Below are 21,300 nucleotides of genomic sequence, written 5' to 3' on the forward strand. Positions count from 1 at the left end.
TGGGTGGCTCAGCGGACCGCCTTCGGCCCAGGGTGTGATCCTGGAGACCTGGGTTTGAGTCCCACACCAGGCTCCCTGCATGGAGCCTGTTTCTTCTCCCAATGCCTGTGTCTCTGCCTCTCTCTCTCTGTCTCTCATGAATAAATAAAATCTTAAAAAAAAAAAAAAAAAACAATCCTTAAAAGGGAGATCAAATGATTTCAAGGGGACACCTGGGTGGCTCAGCGGTTGGGCGTCTGCCTTCGGCTCAGGGTGTGATCCTGGAGTCCCTGGATCGAGTCCCACATTGGGCTCCCTGCATGGAGCCTGCTTCTCCCTGTGCCTCTGCCTCTGTCTCTCGTGAATGAATAAATAAAATCTTAAAAAAAAAAAAAAATCATTTCAAGTAACTTAAACTGCACCCTAGAAAATGACTCTAAAATATTAAAACCAAAAAACTCCAGCATCCAATAATGTAAATGAAGTTTAGCACTCACCAAAAAATGACAAGATATGAAAATATATCCAATAACCGTTAGAAAAGTCCATCAATAGAAACAGACCCTGAAGTGACCTAGATAATAGAACTAGTAGACAAGGACATTAAAATATACCCTATATGTTCAAGAAGGCAGAGGAAAGCATGAATGTAATGAACAAAGTGGAAGATAAAAGAACAAACCAAGTTGAACTTGTTGAAATGAAAAATACAATTACAAATAAAAACACACTATATGGGATTAATAGCAGGTTGGGTACTACAAAAGAAAAGATTACTAAGTTTGAAGATGTTGCAGTAGAAGCAAGAATGTCATGCAAATATATTCCTATTCTACTCTATCTTGATTTCCTCTGTTATATCTTCACAGGAAGAACATGTACTTTTCTGAAATATATACTGAAAAGGATTCAGGGAATATCAGCCAGTGATTTTGACAAATGCTCTAATTCCCTGCATTATTAGTAACTGTTGCTGATTTTATAGGAGTTGGAATGAGGAAAATACAGGAAGAGTTACTGGCACTGCATATTTATGACTCTTAGGCTTTGGGTTTTGTTGGTAGGGAGTGGACCTTGTTAGATGGCCTTATAGCTGGTTGTCCCTTATCAAAAATTCCATGAAGACAGATGTTTGAAAATTTTGTTATTTCTTTGTAAAGCATTGTCCAGAAAGGCCTCATTTTGATGATTATCATTATGCTATTAGATGTGCTAAAGTATTAGTTTCTATCTTACTAGAGTTATTAAAACCTTTTGAAAATATAGCACATAGTTACTTTAAAAAATCAATAAATATACTTCCTTCCTCTGATACTATTTCTCATGTTATATGGAATATATATTTTAATTGACTTTAATTGAAATTATGTTTGCAGAATTTTACTCCCCCCACTGCCCCAAGAAATTTACATTTTTCTTTTTTTTTTTTTTTAAGATTTTATTTATTTATTCATGAGAGACACAGAGAGAGAGAGAGAGGCAGAGACACAGGAAGAGGGAGAAGCAGGCTCCATGCAGGGAGCCTGACGTGGGACTCGATCCAGGGTCTCCAGGATCATGCCCTGGACTGAAGGTGGTGCTAAACCCCTGAGCCACCCAGGCTGCCCGAATTTTACATTTCTTATCTTTAGAGACACCATAGGGTAGTAGTACTCAAACTTTTTGGTCTGAGGATCTCACTACATTCTTAAAAATTAAAGACCCCAAAGAGCTTTTATCATATTTTCTATAATAGAAATTAAAACTGAGAAGTGTAAAAAAGATTAATTCATTTAATAAGCCCATTGGATGTTACCATCAAAAATATTACCATCAGTAATATTTTTTAAATGAAAAATAACTTTTTTTCTAAAACAAAAGTAAGTGAGAAGAGTGATATTGTTTGACATGTTTGCATATTTCTCTTATGCCTGGTCTAATAGATAGCTGGATTTGCTTGGGCATTCACTCTGTTGCAACATGTTTCTCTGGTTGAGGTATATCAAGAAAGTCAAACCTCAGGGATAGGTAGTCAGAAAAGTGAACAGTATTTGACAGCCTTTCCAGATAATTGTGGATATTCTTTTATCTGATAGCATACCAAAGTTCAAAAAGAGAAAACTTACTAAATTTATGTGCAGTGTGGAATATAAAATCCTATCAATGAATGTAAAATCTCTCATTAAAATTTATTGATTTCTCTTACACTTTTGAATAGATCTTTTACCCATACATGTTTTTTGACATCGGCGTTGGTCATTTGGAAAATATTAGTTCACAGAGTTATATAAATCTTTTAAAGTTAGTATATTTTAAAATTAGTATATTTCGTTGTAAAATAGCAAAAAATCAGGGCAGCCCCGGTGGCCCAGCGGTTTAGTGCCACCTTCAGCCTGGGGTGTGATCCTGGAGACCCAGGATCGAGTCCCAAGTCAGGCTCCCTGCATGGAGCCTGCTTCTCTCTCTGCCTGTGTCTCTGCCTCTCTCTCTCTCTCTCTCTCTCTCTGTCATGAATAAATAAATAAAAAAGATGAAAAAAACCAAAAAATCAGATTCATAATATCACCAACAGAAAATTCCTTTTAAGTATTGGGAAGCTTATCCTTATGCTCAAGCTTACAGTGCTATTTCTTTTGGAAGATTGAATTTTATGACTAACAACAAGTTATGTCAGTTTTCCTTGAAGTGACAAATTTATTTTTTGAGAAAATGTTGGCCAAGCAGGCAACTCAGAATAACTGTAGTTATAGGTCAGTCCATTTGAGTAAAACGTTGTTCTGTGAAAAATAGCTCAGTCAGATCATAATTTAAACAGTGCTTTTCCTCAGCATATTGTATTTTGAAATGCAGCAAATGTGTTTTATGTGTACTTCACCTTTTATTGCACATGTTAAAAAGTGTGCATTCAAGGGTTGGGGTCTAATAAAATAATTTTTACTGCTTTAACTGAAACTGGCTTTAAAAAAAATGCTGGTTTATAGCTGTAACACAGTGACTACTGGTACATTTAGTGCTGTTGCCTTGATTCTTTCTGAGACATAAGCAGTTTTGCCTGCCATTATTTTGCAGCATCAGTGCAAATGTCAACACAGTGAAAAAAGCAAACAGTGTCTTTTATTATGAAATAGCTTTGACCTGAATGATCCTTTGAAAAAGTTTTGGGGATCCTGAGGGAATCTGCAGCCTACATTTTGAGAACCAATATTGTAACACTAAAATTGAGAAGCTCCAGTAACAGCATTGTATTTAAAATAAGCTTGGCAGTTCTATCTGCCTCTTTATCAAGTAATGCCTGGTATGGGAGGGGAAAAAAATAACTGTTCTTTAAAATACCTCAAATGTGTTTATTTAGTAGTCTTATAGCAATTTTAATACCAGTCACATTTAAACTGTTGTCCAGTCTTTAAAATTTTGTTATTGGGGCACCTGGGTGGCTTCAGTTGGTTAAACATCTGACTTCGGCTCATGTCATGATCTCAGAGACATGGGATTGAGCCCAGCATCAGGCTTTGCATGCAGCAGGGAGTCTGTTTCTCCCTCTTCCTCTGCCACCACACCCGCGGGCCCCATCCCCCCCAACTTGTGTGCTCACTTGCATGTGTATTCTCTCTCAAGATCTTTAAAAATATATTACTTATTTTTATTTATTACTATTTTTGAATAATTTTTTTCCGTATTTATATTTTGAGAAGACTTAAATTATTGCATAATCTGAGTATGAAAACATTAACTATGGTAAATAGTTTTAATATACTTTTAAAAACTCACTTCAGGCAGGCATTCCAGACCCTCCAAATATGTCAGAAGAACTAATCCAATTGAAAGCCAAGGAGCGACACTTTTTGGAGCAATTATTAGATGGGAAAAAATTAGAAAATTATAAAATACCAGTACCCATCAATGCTGAACTCAGAAAATATCAGCAGGTAAAGTTTTATACTTACCTTATAGATCATGATTATTCCTTTCAATGTACCTTGAAGAATTTTTAAAATTGATTTAGTAAAATCTTGTGTTTAGTGTCTTTATACCTATTTTTCTTTTGCCTACAGAAATAAAAATTTTATAGGAAAAAATTTTTCATGATTTGTTCATTTATAATTTTTCTCTTTCTCCCAACCTTTCAGGATGGTGTGAACTGGTTAGCATTTCTTAATAAGTATAAACTTCATGGAATTCTATGTGATGACATGGGTTTAGGAAAAACTTTACAGTCCATCTGCATTCTAGCAGGAGATCATTGTCATAGGTAATTTAAAATGTTATTTTTTGAAAAGAGCTTTCAGATGCTGAGAAATGTAAATAAGCCAATTAATTCATTGTGTTTTATTGTTGAAAAGGGCCCAAGAATATGCAAGATCAAAATTGGCAGAATGTATGCCACTTCCTTCTTTGGTGGTCTGTCCTCCAACATTAACAGGTCACTGGGTGGATGAAGTAGGTAAATTTTGCTCCAAAGAATATCTCAATCCATTACACTATACTGGACCTCCTACTGAAAGAATAAGGTAAGAACTATACAACAAAAAAATGTTTAATCTTTGCTTTAAGAACTTTAGAAGGGTAAAGTTTATTGAAAATGAATTCTAGTTTTTTGGTTGTCAGAAACTTTAACTTATTTAAGAAAGATGAATATACATTATAAAGGTATAATCAATGAAACTCATCAAAGTTTAAGGACTTTAGCCATTGTTAACAGTCAATTGGGTTTTCTAAGTATTTGACCTAGGAACCAAAGCCATTCTGTATGCTCTTCTTGGGAGCCTTGTGGTCATAATATATTTCTCTAAGAGCTCCCTCATCCCCAAAATGCTTTTGCTCCACAGTGGCTGCTCTGGCTGTCCTGATAACCATAGCATCACTAGAGTTCTATTAGCCTTACCCTTTTTCTCTTAAACTAGTACATCCCTTATGTTCCTAAATACAAATTTTGAAGAGCAGAATTTCATTTATTTCTGTTCATCTTTTAAAGCATGGGGAGTCATAGGTTGCTGATTAGTCTGTAGATTTGCTTCCCTTCTGTATCTGTAATAGTTAACATACACTAAGCATTTATTAGCCGGACGTTATTCTTAGTAGTTTTACATTTATGTAAAATTGTGTATTTGCACAATCACCATATGAGGTATGGTTATTATTTTTGTTCCCAGTTTGCAGATAAAAGCCTAAGACATGGGGCCTGGGTCCAAGGTCACACAGCTAATTAAATGGGCAGAGTGAGGATTTGAACACAGGCAAGTCAACAGCTTGCACTCTTAAAGAATTTACTGTAGTGTCTGTCAGAATTTCTTCATTTAAAAGTGAAAACTCAAACTAGCTTAAGCAAATAGGAAATTCGTTAATTCACTAAATTGAGAATTTTGGGGGTAATTTCTTGCTTCAGGCCCATCTAGATTGCTCTATTTGCTCTTCCTCCCCATACATAGCTTGTTTTTTGGTCTCTGCAGTTGTTGGATAAGATGACCATAGACAGGATGCTAGGTGGCTCAGTCAGTTGAGTGTGCAACTCTTGATCTCAGCTCAGGTCTATCTTGAAGTTGGGAGTTCAAGCCCTGCATTGGGCTCCATTGGACATGGAGCCTACTTAAAAAAACAAATCACCATAGACAGTCTTAAACCCACATTCTCTTAGCTTGGCAACTATAGTAAACAGAGATCTTCTCTCTTCTATCATGGTTATTATCAATACTGGAAGTGATTTGGATCATCCTCCCAAACCAGTCCTTATGGTCAGGAGATAAAATATTGTGATGAATGACTCAGCCTGGATCAGTATTCCATCTCTTTGGTGATTATGGGGACATGTGGCTCCCTCTTCCCCAGCACAGCATGGAGTTTGGAAGGAATAATGCCTTTAAAGAAGAGGTGTTAGCAGATAAAGTGTCCATCACAGTTTGAATCAGGTACCCACCTCTTTTCTAGTCAGACTGAGTTAGGCTAACAAGGCCAAGTCAAAAGAATAGTCTTCAGGTAGCAGGCTCATGGATGTAGAGCAGGCAAAAAGGAAAGTTGAATTTAGCAGGCACATTGAAAACACCTTGTCAGATGGTAGCTGTAATATCCCCTTTAAAGTTACATTATGGACTTCACAGATTGCTTGCTTCCTAATCTTACTTATTTTTAAATCTAGGTTACAGCATCAAGTAAAAAGGCACAATCTGATAGTGGCTTCATATGATGTTGTGAGAAATGACATAGATTTCTTTAGGTAAGAATTAAATTTTTTTTTCTTTAGAAAAATTTAGTATCAAAATTTGAAGAGAGTTAATATCTTCCTGTCTGAAAGACTCTTCATATAGTTCTTGCCATATTACTAAAAGATGGTAATTTTTTTTTTGCTTATTCTCCCTTAGAAATATTAAATTTAACTACTGTATTCTTGATGAAGGCCATGTCATCAAAAATGGAAAAACAAAATTGTCTAAAGCGGTAAAACAACTCACTGCTAATTATAGGATTATTCTTTCTGGAACACCAATCCAGGTGATTATGGACTGTTCTCTCTATATAGATTTGCCATGTGGAAAGAAGACTTGACATTTGGCAGGGATTTAAGGAAGTGTTTTTCTTTTTTTAGTTTATAAGAATGTTAATTTCCAGTTATTGTGTTTTATAGTGGTTCATTTGGTTTGTAATAGTATCTGAGCAAAACAGGTTTTAAAAGCAATGTGAAGGAGTGCCTGGATGGTACAGTAGATTAAGTGTCTGACTCTTGGTTTTAGTTCTGAGTCATGTTCTCAGGGTCATGAGATCAAGTCCCCACTCAGTGTGGAGTCTGCTTGGGACTCTCTCCTTCTGCCCCTTCCCACCATCCTTTCTCTCCCACTCCCCCTCCTTCTCTCTCTCTCTCTAAAGTAAATAAATCTGGGGCACCTGGGTGGCTTAGTGGTTGAGGTTTGCTTTTGGCTCAGGTCGTATCCCAGGGTCCTGGGATCAAGTTCAACATCAGGCTTCCCGCAGAGAGCCTGCTTCTCCCTCTGTGTATGTTTCTGCCCCTCTCTGTTTCTTTCATGAATAAATAAATAAAATCTTTAAAAAAATAAAAACATTGGAAAGCTAGAGCTGATTCAGAGGGGAATCCTCATTTGGTAGGGGTGTGAATACCTGGGGTTAGAAGGGAATTGGAAAAGATTTAAGAAACTTGTGATGGAAAAGGAAGGAGATGGGTAAATTCATAGAAATCTTTTGGGATTCCTGGTGGCTTGGTGGTTGAGTGTCTGCCTTTGGCTCTGGGTGTGATCCTGGGACCCAGGATCAAGTCCCACATCAGGCTCCCTGTGGGGAACCTACTTTTCCTCTGCCTCTCTCTCTGTGTCTCATGAATAAATAAATAAATCTTAAAAAAAAAAAAAAAAGAGAGAAATCTTCTGATACTTTTGAGAGATTCTGTAATGTTCCAGAGGAATGGTTGCCAATGTTCACACTTAGCTTCCTAAGAAATAAAAATGGGAAGAGGGATCCCTGGGTGGCGCAGCGGTTTAGCGCCTGCCTTTGGCCCAGGGCGTGATCCTGGAGATCCGGGATCGAATCCCACGTCAGGCTCCCGGTGCATGGAGCCTGCTTCTCCCTCTGCCTATGTCTCTGCCTCTCTCTCTCTCTCACTGTGTGCCTATCATAAATAAATAAAAATTAAAAAAAAAAAATGGGAAGATACCCATTCATTATTCTCCAAAGAGTAGAAGGGTGAACACCAGGTGACCTCTGAGATTCCTTCTGACTCTTAAAAAAATGGACAGTTCTTTGTTTACATCTTTGTTACTTTTCTTTTAAATTTAATTTTGGTGATGGACTGATCAGTGTGTTAGGATTTTATTCTTTAAGTGAATGCTTATTGTTCACAATATTACTTTCACAACATGTTTGGTTTTTGGTTTGCTTAAAGGCCATCTTTCTTTCTTCCTTCCCCACCTGAACATTTTAGCCCTGAATCTGTAAGGGTTTTTGCACTGAAGACCCATGGTAGTCCAGAGTTAGGAGGCAGAGCCTATGTCAGATTAGAAGGGTGTCCATATGGGAGGGCAGCCCACCATGATGAACCAGAGTCTGAGGGAGATGAAGAGGGCTTCTGGAAAGGAATAAGGGGGGTGGGGATGGTACCTTAGGATCCACACATATTGGCAATGCATCCAAAATGAAAAAGTGCTGATTTCTTTCTTTTCTTATTTTTTCTTACGTTTTAAAAAATGAAATTTCAGTAATAGAATTGGAAAAGAACCTGTGTTTATTTGTCATGACCCTTGAATACTGGATAGACTTGACCTATAATGAAACTCTTCTAGGTTTTCCTTAAGAAATACTGATGTTGGCCAAGGTCTTTAAATCTTGCTGTTAATTTTAGTATCAGAGATAAAAGAATCAGAAACATCCATCTTTCTCCTTTCTTTACTACTTGATAGATGCCATCAGTAGGATTTAAACACTATGGGCCAAGGCTTATTCTGGTGGAGGAGACTTGAAATTCTACCCAATGAGATAGAATATTTTCTCCAAGAATACAGATGTGAATTTTACACATTAAAATCTGACTATATGTAAAAATGTGGTTGATTACCCCCCTCGCGTATGTCATCATAATGAGCTTTCATTAATACTCCATTTTTCAAGTGTAAGGAAATAATTCCAGTACAAAAGATAACTGATGTTCCTTTCTTATACATAGAACAACGTTTTGGAGCTGTGGTCATTATTTGATTTCCTCATGCCAGGATTTTTGGGGACTGAACGCCAGTTTGCTGCTCGATATGGTAAACCTATATTAGCAAGTAGGGATGCTCGAAGCTCTAGTCGAGAACAAGAAGCAGGTATGAAAAAGATGTAATTCAATACTGTGCAAGTGACTCTAACTTATTCCTAACTTTTTTGAAGTCATTTTCTCTTACTGTTAATAGGTGTTCTTGCAATGGATGCACTGCACCGCCAAGTCCTGCCATTTCTTTTGAGAAGAATGAAAGAAGATGTTTTGCAAGATCTTCCACCCAAAATTATTCAAGACTACTACTGTACTCTTAGTCCTCTGCAGGTTAGAAATCTGGTGATTGTGGTTGTTGGTGGTATGTTTATTAGGAGAATGCTTTGAAAAAGTCACACAAGTATTGAATAAAGGGGATTAGACTTTGCTTTATCACTCCAACCTAGTTTCCACTTTCATAGAGTTTAGGAATATTCTGTTTTAAATAGGTAGAGATAGGATCTGAATGGATCTTTTTGGACATGTAGATACACATTTGAATATGTGCATTTTGCATATGGCATTAAAACAAAAGCCAGTATCATAGTTGCTTTCTTATATGTTTTTTTTTTTTTTTTTTTTTTTTTTTTTTTATTTGTGATAGTCACAGAGAGAGAGAGAGAGAGAGAGAGAGAGAGGCAGAGACACAGGCAGAGGGAGAAGCAGGCTCCATGCACTGGGAGCCTGATGTGGGATTCGATCCCGGGTCTCCAGGATCGCGCCCTGGGCCAAAGGCAGGCGCCAAACCGCTGCGCCACCCAGGGATCCCGCTTTCTTATATGTTGAATTAATCAGAAATTTTGCAAGATTAAATGATAAAGAAATGAGCCAATGTTTATAAGACCCAAAAATCTGCCTGTAATGTCATATCTTCACAACAGCATTATAGGTATTGTCAGTCCCCTCTTTTGCAAATAAGGAAAGGGAAGCTCAGAAAAGTTAAGTAATTTACTCAAGATTATATAGCTAATATAGATCAGGGCTGAGTTTCAAACCTGGGAAGTGGGACCTCATCCCTTTAAAAGTACTATTGCATTACCAGTAAATTTTTGAAATAAGATGGCTTTTGCACAGTTCTGATTTTGTACAGAGACCATTATCAAGGGAATTTATTTTAGTTTTTTTTTTTTTTAAAGGAATTTATTATATGGCTTTCCTTGTGTAGTATTTTGTAAGGGGAAACTATCCCTTGTCTTAGGAAGACATGCCTATAATTAGAATTTTATTTTAACTTTATGTTTTAGGTTAGTTTGTATCCATCCATTTCAGCATTAAGAGTTGCTTTAGCATGGTAAAATGAAGAAAAGATATATAGACACACCCAGAAACTTAGTCTTTCGTCTTCTATCTGTACAACTTAAGTTTAGAGCTTAACAGGACACTAATCTAGATGCTGAGATTTCTGTGATCATTTATGTTATCTACTTCAACTGTCTGGGCCTCCAATCCTCATTTGTAAAAATTGGATTAGTATTTCTTGAAAGGAATATTTTAGGAGCAATGAGATGAAGACTTTTTGAAGTAAGTACAATAAAGAAAAGCTGCCATATGAAAAAAAAATCCATAGTAGGGGCGCCTGGCTGGCTTATTCAGTAGAGCATACAGCTATTGATCTCAGAGTTGTGAGTTTGAACCCCATGTTGGTTACAAAGATCACTCAAAAAATTGTTAAAAAAAAAAAATCCATAGTATGCAGTTGGTATAAAACACATTTAAGTAGCCTGGAGGAGAGGAGCTGGGAAGGAAGTGACATTTGGCTTTATTTAGCATTCACATGTTTTTTACTGTTCTTTTAGCACTCTTGATTTTCTTCCCTTTCACATTGTTTTAGCATGTATAATACAGGAACCCAGACTCCAAGGTAATGCTTCAACATTCATGAGTTCTCCTTTTAGGTAGTAGTAGTCTTTTACTTCTTTTTACTTTTTTTCCTTTTTAAGTTTTACTTATTTAAGCAATCTCTACACCTGATTTGGGGGCTTGAACTCATAATCCTGAGATCAAGAGTCACATTCTCAACTGACTGAGCTAATCAGGTGTCCCAGCAGTGATATTCTTTAAAAACTTGGTCTTTTGGAATATACTTATAGAGTATCACATAATTTCACTTAGGATTTTCTTACTTGTAAGGGTTTAGGTTCTCTTTTATTGGTAATACATTTATCTTCCTCAACAAAAATGGAGTCTAGGACTATTTGACTAGTTTTTAATATTTTAGCAGCCAAGTGTAATGTGTTATACTTGTTTTCTAAATATAATTTTAAAGGAATTTACCAAGATGTAGTAGATAATTTGTAATTAGGAGTAAAGCATAGATATCATACTTTGTTTAATGAGGGCTGGGTTGGGCGGCCCGGGTGGCTCAGCCATTTAGCACCGCCTTCAGCCCACGGACTGATCCTGGAGAGACCTGGGATCGAGTCCCACATCGGGTTCCCTGCATGAAGCCTGCTCCTCCCTCTACCTGTGTCTCTGCCTCTCTCTCTGTGTCTCTCATGAATAAATAAATAAAATCTTTTAAAAAAAAAATGAGGGCTGGGTTTAAATGACTGCTTTTATTGGCATTTGCTAGCTATGTTTTGAACAATTGAAAATAAATTTACTTAACTGCTTTTGTGGCGGCAATTTTACAGGTTCAGCTCTATGAGGATTTTGCTAAGTCTCGTGCCAAGTGTGATGTTGATGAAACAGTTTCTTCAGCTGCACTTTCTGAAGAAACTGAAAAACCAAAGCTTAAAGCTACAGGCCATGTATTCCAGGTACATTCCTTTTTCATTCTTGAAGAATCATGTTCTTCAGTGCAGCAATTTTAACACAGAATACTAAGCATGGGTTTATTTAAATTTTTCAGTATTGTGTAAACATTCTTGAGAATAAAGAAAAATACTAATGTATTTTCATATTTATAGTTATTAAGCAATTTAATATTAAAATTATACAAAATGCAACATATTTTTGTATATTACACGAAAAGAAGAGTTTGAGAACTTTTGCTTTACATTTAAAAATACTGAAATGCCTGCTATAAGGCAGTAATTTTTGTTAGCTCAAGGATTAATTAAAGCATTGGAAAAAACAAACTCCTCCCTTGTAGCATTGAACAAGGAGTAAGTAAAATACATTTTATGTAAGAGAAAATAAAGCAGAATATAGGGTTATACAGTATAGGAGTTATCATGATTGTGGTTTTTAATAGAGGGATCAGGGATGGCCTCACTGAAAAGGTGATAAAGCAGAGATCTGGAGGATTGAAGCATGCAGATATGTGGGGGGGAAACTATTCCAGGCAGAGGATACCAAAAGTACAGATGTCATGAGACAGATGATGCCTGATGTGCTCAAGGGAATAGCAAGTGAAAAAAGAGAAAGTGTTAACTTAGTCTTTCTGTCCCTTTTGAAATATTCCACTATAGGAAACCTCCTCAAACCCTCTTGCCACCAATAACTAAATACTGCTAACATTTTTAAAGATAGAAGAGGGGGGAAAATGGTTGTGAAGGCTAATACCTCTCCCATAGTTGCTATGGACACTGCTTAGTGTCCAGCAGTCTCTTGAGTTTTGTCAGTGGAGCTTGATTTCTAATACAAATCTCAAGACCCGGGCTCCTGGGTGGCTCAGCAGTTGGGCGTCTGCCTTTGGCCCGGAGCATGATCCTGGAATCCCAGGATCAAGTCCCGCATTGGGCTCCCTGCACGGAGCCTGCTTCTCCCTCTGTGTCTCTGCCTCTTTCTCTCTCTCTCTTTCTCTTTCTCTGTGTCATGAATAAATAAGTGGCATCTTAAAAAAAAAAAAAGAAAAGAAATCCCAAGACCCAAATCATAAGCCAAGTAAAAGGCAAGAAAGAATATAACAATTAGAGAAAAGAAAGAATGGACCCGGAGGGTTCTGATTCTTAAACACAACTACTTGAAATAACCACTGTGTTCCACCTTCTCCTCTTCCTGACTTGCTGAATTAGAATACTGTGTAGGGGAGAGACACATTTATAAGGTCCTCAAGAAATTTTATACTCATTGAAGTTTGAGAAACCTTTTGGAAATCTTTAGGAAATGTTGCCTATTCTAGAAGTAATTGTAAGCATTTTCAGGCACTTTGGGAAAGAGGTCTTTCTGCCATGAGAAGCTCATTGTCTAGTGAGGGAGACAGACATAAACTGTATAATTTATACGAGCTTATAAGTGCTCTCATATACTGCACAAGAAGCACAGATGAAGGCATCATAGATGAGATGTTTGAACTGGTCCTTGAAGAATGAGTGGGAGTAGCAAGAATAGGAAAAAGGGCATTTTATGGATGGAATAGAATAGGAAAAGATATGGAGACACAGACATTTGTGGCACGTATGGACTTGTATAAACTTTTTCCCTTTTAAAGGCATTACAGTACTTACGTAAGCTGTGCAACCATCCAGCATTAGTCTTAACACCTCAACATCCAGAATTCAAGAGTACTACTGAAAAACTAGCAGTTCAGAATTCTTCTCTTCACGATATTCAACATGCCCCTAAACTCTCAGCTTTGAAACAGGTAAGTAGGTCTCATGAGGTTAGTAGATGTGTGTTACACATTCTTGATCTGTAGTACTAAGTAAATTTGCTTTTCCAAAAGATTACTGATGTGTTTACCATATCTTTTATTTTTTAATGTGGTTTGTCCCATTTGTGGTATAGCTTTTTAAAAAACTGTGGTAAATATATGTAGTATAAGGTATGCCATTTTAACCATGTTTAAGTGTACAATTCTGTGGCATTAATTACATTCACAGTGTTGTGCAGCTGTCACCACTATTTCCAAAAGTTTTCCATCACTCAAACAGAAACTGTACACATGAAGCAATAACAGCTTCATGTAAGTGGAATCATATAATATTTATGCTTTTGTGACTGGCTTATTTCACTTGGTTTTCAAGGTTCATTTGTGTTTGTAGCACGTATCAGTACTTCATTTTTGTGGCTGAATAATACTATTATTATTTTTATGTATATACCTCATTTTGTTTATCTAGTCCTGTGTTGGTAGACACTTGTGTTGTTTCCACCTTTTGGCTTTTGTGAATAATACTGCAATGAATGTGAGCTAATAAGTATCTGTTTAAATAGCCCCTCTTCTCAGTTCTTTTGGTTGTAGATGTAGGAGTGGAATTGCTGGATCATTTAGCAGTTCTACATTTAACTTTTTCAGGGACTGCCAAACTGTTTTCCATGGTGGCTGCACCATTTACATTACCATCAGCAGTATGCCATGGTTTTAATTTCTTCACATCCTAGCCAACACTTTACTTTTATTTTTTTATTGTGGCTATCCCAGCAGGTATGAATTGCTATCTCATGGTTGAAAATGCCTTCTAAGTCTTTGGACCATTTTTAAATTGTATAGTCTGTCTTTGGTTGAGTTTTAAGAGTTCTTTTATATTCTAGATATTATTAAGCCCTTATTAGATACATGATTTTGCAAATATTTTCTTCCATTCTGTAGATTGTCCTTTCACTTTCTTCAATAACGTCTTCCATGGTTTCTGATAAGAAATCCAATATTGATCTTCTTGAGGATCCTTTTTACATGACACATTCACTTTTCTCTTGCTCTCTCAGGATTCTCTTTCAGTGGTTTGATTGTAATGTGTGTCAGTGTGGATCTCTGAGTTTTATTAGGAGCTACCCACTCTGCCATTTTGCTCTTGTCACACTCTTGGTATATAGCTTCAAAAACAGAATCTTTGACAATTCTAAGATTTCAAAAGGTTGAACTTCTTAAAAGAACCAATTTCAAGGACCAAAATGCTAATGCTAATAATATTTAGTTCTAACCTTAAAAATTAAGAGCTTACCAGGATCCCTGGGTGGCGCAGCGGTTTGGCGCCTGCCTTTGGCCCAGGGCGCGATCCTGGAGACCCGGGATCGAATCCCACGTCGGGCTCCCGGTGCATGGAGCCTGCTTCTCCCTCTGCCTGTGTCTCTGCCTCTCTCTCTCTCTGTGACTATCATAAATAAATAAATTAAAAAAAAAAAAAAAAGATTTTCTTTCTAAAAAAAAAAAATTAAGAGCTTATTGTAAAATCTGGATTTTAGTAATTGTTTTTGCTTTCTGTAATTATTCTGGACTAAATTTCATTGAGAAAATGAATGAAGATTTTAGATTTCACATGGGTTAACATAGAAAATGTTTTGTAATGGCATATATGACATCCAAGCTTGTATCCTTATATCACTAAATGTGAAAGAATGAGTTTTTACCATAAAATGGAAGAATGACTATTGCCTTTATTTATATATGGAATAGTTTTCTTATTTGACCAAACTAATTTTGTATATAAAATGTTCACAATTTTCTTAACATAGCTGATACATTTTCTAAAAAAGATTTTATTTACTTATTTGAGAGAGAGAGAGAGAGAGAGACCATGAGCAGGGAGGAGGGGCAGAGGGAGAAGGAGAAGCACAAGGCAGATGCTTAACTAACTGAGCCACCGGCACCCAACATACCTGATATATTAGATAAAGCTATAAGATATACTTAGTCAAGCAGTCAGCTAATTAGATTTCCAAAAAATATTGGATTACATTCCCACTTTAATTATAGGCTTTAAATTATTTTTAGTTTATCCTTTTGCACATTATTTTTTTTTCTGTGCAGTTATTAAACTGATCTCTCATTTTGTAGTGCTTCTGGTCATTCTAAAGTGTCTGGAATTAAGATGCTTAGGAACTCTGCAAACCCAAATGGTTTGGACGGATTATGGAGGGCTTTTCTAGAACCTGTCTTTTCCATTTTCTCAGTTCTTTTCAGCCATTCAGAACAGAGGTTCTGTCTTAGGAGAGAACTAGGTTGCTTTCATCTAAAATATGTTTATTCTCTGAATTAGGGGAAAAGTCTTACTTGCTTTTTAAAAATCTGACACTAGATATGTAGGAACATATTTATCACCGAGTAATAGTGCCAGAATTATCTAATATTGCCAGAATTTTAAAATTTCAGGATACCGGACTGATGAACTAAAACAGGTGAAATTTAATGGAGATAAGCAAAGTCAGTTTTAAAAAACTTAACAGATTCTGTCAGGCTTGGCAAACATTTTATACAATGTAAAGTTGAGTTTGATTTGATGGCAGGTTTTCTGTAAACTTGTATGAATTAGTTACCAGTAAATAAAACTCCTAAGATCTTGGGTGGGATTAATAATAGTGTAATGACCAAAATGAGGGCATCAAAGTTTCATTGTCTTTCATAACTGTCACACCAAATTTTGATTATCATTTATAGTTCTGAGCACTCTAAGTGGAAGATGAAGATCAAAAGAATCTGGAAACCATTTTATATGAAAAATAGCTTGCAAAACCTGGGGTAATTTATCCTATGCTGAAGTTAGGGCAAGATAAAATTGCTCTCTAGGGAAGGCAACTGGCCTCTCAGACACCCATATCAGGTGGCCTTGGTAACCACTTTCTAGAGTCTAGTAATCAACTTTTCAAGGCTGCAAACTAAATTGTGTCAGAATACTTGGAGTTCATCTCTCCAGTCTCTCAGGGCAAACTCAGGTTATAAGAGATTATTGGAAAAACCAGAATGCCAGTTCTGCCAGACAAGGATATTTATGTCAATGATATGTCCATACATCCAGTAGGATAGCTACACTAAAAGAATATATTAGGAAGATTGTATGTTAAGTGTGGACTTGGAGAAGTCATAGGTGGACATTCTGAATATGACTGGTTATCTGTATGGTTTGATATTGCTGCCTAAGTGATTATGATAATTGAATGTGCCTGACACAGACATTCTGATAAATTCTCTCTCTCTCTCTAGAACTCTTTTATAGAAGCCATGTAGAATGTCCCACTGATAACACGTTCTTTATACTGGGTACTACCTAGTTATACTCTCCTAAAACACACTAGGTTTTTTTAAAAGAAAGTTAGATAGTAATCTTGATTGCAGATTTAGGGGCAGGGGATAGAGATAATTACATTTATCAGATTTTTAAATTCCACTTAGAGGTGTTCCTTGGTAGTATACCATATATGTACTCTATATCAAGAAGTGGGGGAAAGCTTAGGCCAACCTAATTAAAATTTACAGTTTAAGGGCTACTAAGGTAGAAGAGAAAGAACGTTTATTCTTCCCCTAGCATCAAATTATGACAACACATGTGAAATGTTGCCTATCAGGTAGGGCCATTAGAGACTCAATGCCAAAAGTTTTTATTGGGTCTGGTAATAGAGACTCCCTCTGTGTAGTATATACCAAAATTCTAGACTCCCCGAAAGAAAGCCAGTGTCAGCATAATCCTATTGTTTGTATAACAGTTTGAGCAGAGTAGGCCATCCTTATCAGGTAAGAAACAATGGAAAGATCAAACCCAAGTTTCAAGACTTCTTTCAGCCAAGACCTTGCAAGCTGGACTTTCTAAAAAAGCATTTCAAGTCTGCTATGTTAACTTTTATTTTACACAGTACTCTGAGAGTTTTACATTTGATTTTTGGAGTTTGCCTAGATGGCCTTTTGGTTATCTTGCCCATCTGAGCTTTTGGTTTCCTTTTTCTTTTCTTTTCTTTCTTTCCTTTTTTTTTTTTTTATTTTTTTTTTTAAGATTTTATTTATTTATTCATGAGAGAGACAGAGAGATAGGTAGAGGGAGAAGCAGGCTTCCTGCAGGGAGCTTGATGTGGTACTTGATCCCAGGACACCAGGATCACAACCTGAGCCAAAGGCAGACACTCAACCACTGAGCCAATATTGGGTACTTTCGTTTCCTAAGCAAATAAAAACATGATTCTCTTGGATTTTATTCACTTGTTTATTTATTGTACCTGCTGTGTGCTAGGCACTAAACCATAATGTAACAGGAAATACAAAAGATCTATAGTAGCATGGTTCCTGCTGTTAAAGTTCTTGGTTGATAGCTATAGTAGTAAGCTCAAGAATCCAGAGATCTTACTAGATGCTTTTGGTTCTCTTCTTTTTTGTAATTTTGATGCCTGCCAGATTTAGCTACTTCGTTATGTTTTCTTCACACTGTTCTTTCTGATCTTTTCTTTTTTAATTAGGTAGGCTCCACACTCAACATGGGGCTTGAACTCACAACCTTGAGATCAAGAGTCGCATGCTCTACTGACTGAGTCAGCCAGGTGCCCCTACTCTGTTTTTTATAACTTTTTATGAACAATTTTGCCTGGAGATCTTCACTTTAAGTAAACATTTATTGAGACTCTAGTGACCCTCAGGTAACTCAGGAAAGGAAAGGGGAGATGGGCTGGTTAGGGAACCTCCTGAAGAGGTGATCAGGAAATTCTAAGCCTGAGCACCTCAAAAACTGGTTCCAGAAGTTGCAAGATGACAGGTTACAGCCCAGAGTAGCAATCTGCTTTCCAGGTAACAGATAAACTTAACCGTTTCTTACTACAAAAAGTATTTGTCACAGTGAGATTGGTTGCCTACTCTATTGAACACCTGTGTAACAATTGATTCTTTTTTCAAGTTGCTTTTGGACTGTGGTTTGGGAAATGGCAGCACTTCAGAGAGTGGCACAGAGTCTGTTGTGGCCCAGCACAGGATACTGATCTTCTGTCAGCTTAAAAGCATGCTTGATATAGTGGAACATGATCTTCTCAAACCTCACTTACCCTCTGTCACTTATCTGAGATTAGATGGCAGCATACCTCCTGGTCAGAGGCATTCCATTGTTTCACGGTAAGTGGCTTCGAAAACTCTTAGACAGCAAGTTATACTTAGTTATTAGTTACATAGAAGTTTACCTCATGACTAAATGTCTCCACATGTGTTTTTTTATTTTATAATTCAACCCAACTAAACCCTTTTATTATTATTTTTAAATTTTTTAAAAGATTTTATTTATTCATGAGAGACGCAGGGAGAGGGAGAAGCAGACTCCCCGCTGGGAGCCTGATGCGGGATTCAATCCTAGGACCCCAGGATCACAACCTGAGCCAAAGGCAGACGCCCAACCACTGAGGCACCCAGGTGCCCCCAAACCCTTTTTAAATACAAGAATATAATTGAATAGTTTTAGTTTAAAAAAAGAAAAAAACGTGACAATAGTAGGAAAGCACTCTGAAGGGCATGGAAGAAATTTAAGGCATCAATAAAAAATAGAGACAATGAACAATTAACAACAACAACAAAAAAAATAGAGACAATGACTTTCCCACTGACCTTTTTTGGGGGAGTTAGGGTAGGAAGAAGCAAACAAGTGGCTTAGCTAAGATCTCTAACATCCCTGTGTCTGCTGAGAACAAGTGGGAAGTTGGCATAGGTAGGAAGCAGAATTGGTAAGTGCAGTGTTTAAAACCTGTAGTCTGCCTTCTCTGCTTTAGAAACCTCAGAGGTTGGGTTTTTAAATTCAAGTTCCTAGGTTTTGTCCCAGACCTGCCTACTTTAAAAGATTATTAGGCACAGTAGTATTAGAGACCCACTAAGGAATTTTGGAGGCAGACAGACCTAGGTTTGACTCCCGACTCTAGACATGTCCAGTTGAGCCTATTTATTGAAAATTATAATATCTACAAGGACAATAATATCTTTATAAAGCTATTATAACAACATAATACACATAAAGCACTAACTCCATCATTTGATTCATAGTAAGAATGGAATAAATAGTAGCTTGGTAATGTTACTTTTTCTTTTTCCTAGAAGCTATCTCTCAAAACCTTTATCAGTATCTTCTGGGATTAGCACAATACTAGCAACTACTTCATCCTCTAATTTTCCTGACTCATGGAGCCTTTCCCCCAACTCTTCTATCTCCATATGTTAAAGGTTCATAGTTGAGTTTTATCTTCATTAGTGTTTAATTACATTTTTACTAGTTGGTCTTTATCTGGCCTCCTAAAAATATAACCCAGTTGACTTAGGTTTTTTTGTGAAATTTCTGAAATGTTCTAAAAAAACATTCTACTACTGAAGATGTGTATTTTTCATCTCAAGTGGTCACAGAAATGTCCACATCTTTTTTTTTATTTTTTTAAAGTAAACTCTAGGGACACCTGGGTGGCTCAGTGGTTTAGCGCCTGCCTTCGGCCTAGGCGTGGTCCTGGAGTCCCAGGATCGAGTCCCACATCGGGCTTCCTGCATGGAGCCTGCTTCTCCCTCTGCCTGTGTCTCTGCCCCTCTCTCTGTGTGTCTCTCATGAATAAATAAATAAAATTAAAAAGTAAAATAAAGTAAGCTCTATGCCCAATGTGGGGCTTGAAATTATAACCCCGAGATGGGGGTCACATGCTCTACTCACTGAGCCAGTCCGGCACCCCCATATCATAGTTTTGTTCAAGATTTATTTATTCGCAAGAGTGAGCGAGCATGCAAGTGGGAGGAAGGACAAAGGGAGAGGGAGACAGAGAAACTCAAGCAGATGTGGGGCTCCATCATGACCCTGAGGTTATGAACTAAGCCAAAACCAAGAGTGGGATGCTTAACCAACTGAGCCACCTGGGCACCTCCCCCCATATCATAGATTTTTAAAGCGGTATCTTCATTTAGGCTCTTTAATTTTTTTTTAAAGAGTCCAGTTTATTACAGAAACCTTAAGATATGCTAATTTTATTTTTTAATATCTATACTTTTAGGTTTAACAATGATCCATCCATAGATGTTCTTTTACTTACAACTCATGTTGGCGGCCTGGGGCTTAACTTAACAGGCGCTGACACAGTAGTATTTGTGGAGCATGACTGGAATCCTATGCGTGATCTACAGGCCATGGACCGAGCCCACCGCATTGGGCAGGTAAAAAAATCATCACTCACAGGGTGTTAACCTGCACTGTGGAAAAAATACCCAAAAGAGCCAGGAAGCCTTGGTTTTAGCTCCTTCTCTGATACTAAGTGTTGTGACCTTAGCAAGTTACCCAGTATATTGCACCACATCCTCAGGCATTAAGTAAGGTAGTTGGACTAAGGAAACCCCAGACACTGTCCATTCCTAATATTTAATTCTCTGCCAAATAATAAAATTTTAAACTCATGAAGTCAGGTAAATAAAATCCAATCCTTATTAGATAGTATTTAAGTACTTAGTTCAAGTATGCAAGCCCCCTGATTTGATGAACTTCAAAAGCTTATCAGTTTATTTGTGCTACAGTTGCTTACCTTCTTTCTGTCATTCAGAAACGTGTGGTTAACGTGTACCGGTTGATAACCAGAGGAACATTGGAAGAGAAAATAATGGGTTTGCAGAAATTCAAGATGAACATAGCAAATACTGTTATTAGCCAAGAGAATTCTAGTTTGCAGAGTATGGGGACAGATCAACTTCTTGACCTGTTTACTCTTGATAAGGTAAAGAACTTAAACAATTTGCTATATCTTTTACTGTGTTCACAGACTTCCCGGGACTGCTTGGTGAAAGTATTAAAGTGAGCAGCAAAAGGCATTCACTTTAGTATTAACTAGGCAACCCTTTGAGAGAATTTTTGATGTCCAGATAAAACTCTTAAGTTTTGACTTTCTGATTGCTGTCTTTAGTGTCTTGCCTCAGGTTTCTTAGCCCTTTCCTGCTAAAAGACAGCTATTACTGGAGTCAGCTAGACTTGGGTCTGTGTTTCTTGCCTTGCTACCTATTAACTGGTGACCTTTGGCAAATTAATTTCTCTGCTCAG

General features: G+C 37.0%; 1 protein-coding gene across 1 annotated transcript in view; it reads left to right on the top strand.

Moving 5' to 3' along the window:
• Positions 1–21,300, top strand: part of BTAF1 (B-TFIID TATA-box binding protein associated factor 1) — a 95,308-nt gene that overhangs the window by 71,325 nt on the left and 2,683 nt on the right. The window contains exons 26-37 of the mRNA XM_038578185.1: positions 3,732–3,884; positions 4,086–4,207; positions 4,299–4,466; positions 6,089–6,166; positions 6,312–6,441; positions 8,618–8,759; positions 8,847–8,977; positions 11,320–11,445; positions 13,062–13,214; positions 18,163–18,374; positions 20,270–20,429; positions 20,810–20,980. Of these exons, the coding sequence (XP_038434113.1) occupies positions 3,732–3,884; positions 4,086–4,207; positions 4,299–4,466; positions 6,089–6,166; positions 6,312–6,441; positions 8,618–8,759; positions 8,847–8,977; positions 11,320–11,445; positions 13,062–13,214; positions 18,163–18,374; positions 20,270–20,429; positions 20,810–20,980 (1,746 nt within the window). The remainder of the gene's footprint in view (positions 1–3,731; positions 3,885–4,085; positions 4,208–4,298; positions 4,467–6,088; positions 6,167–6,311; positions 6,442–8,617; positions 8,760–8,846; positions 8,978–11,319; positions 11,446–13,061; positions 13,215–18,162; positions 18,375–20,269; positions 20,430–20,809; positions 20,981–21,300) is intronic.

The sequence above is a fragment of the Canis lupus genome, chromosome 28, assembly GCF_011100685.1.
Source record: "Canis lupus familiaris isolate Mischka breed German Shepherd chromosome 28, alternate assembly UU_Cfam_GSD_1.0, whole genome shotgun sequence".
NCBI lineage: Eukaryota > Metazoa > Chordata > Mammalia > Carnivora > Canidae > Canis > Canis lupus.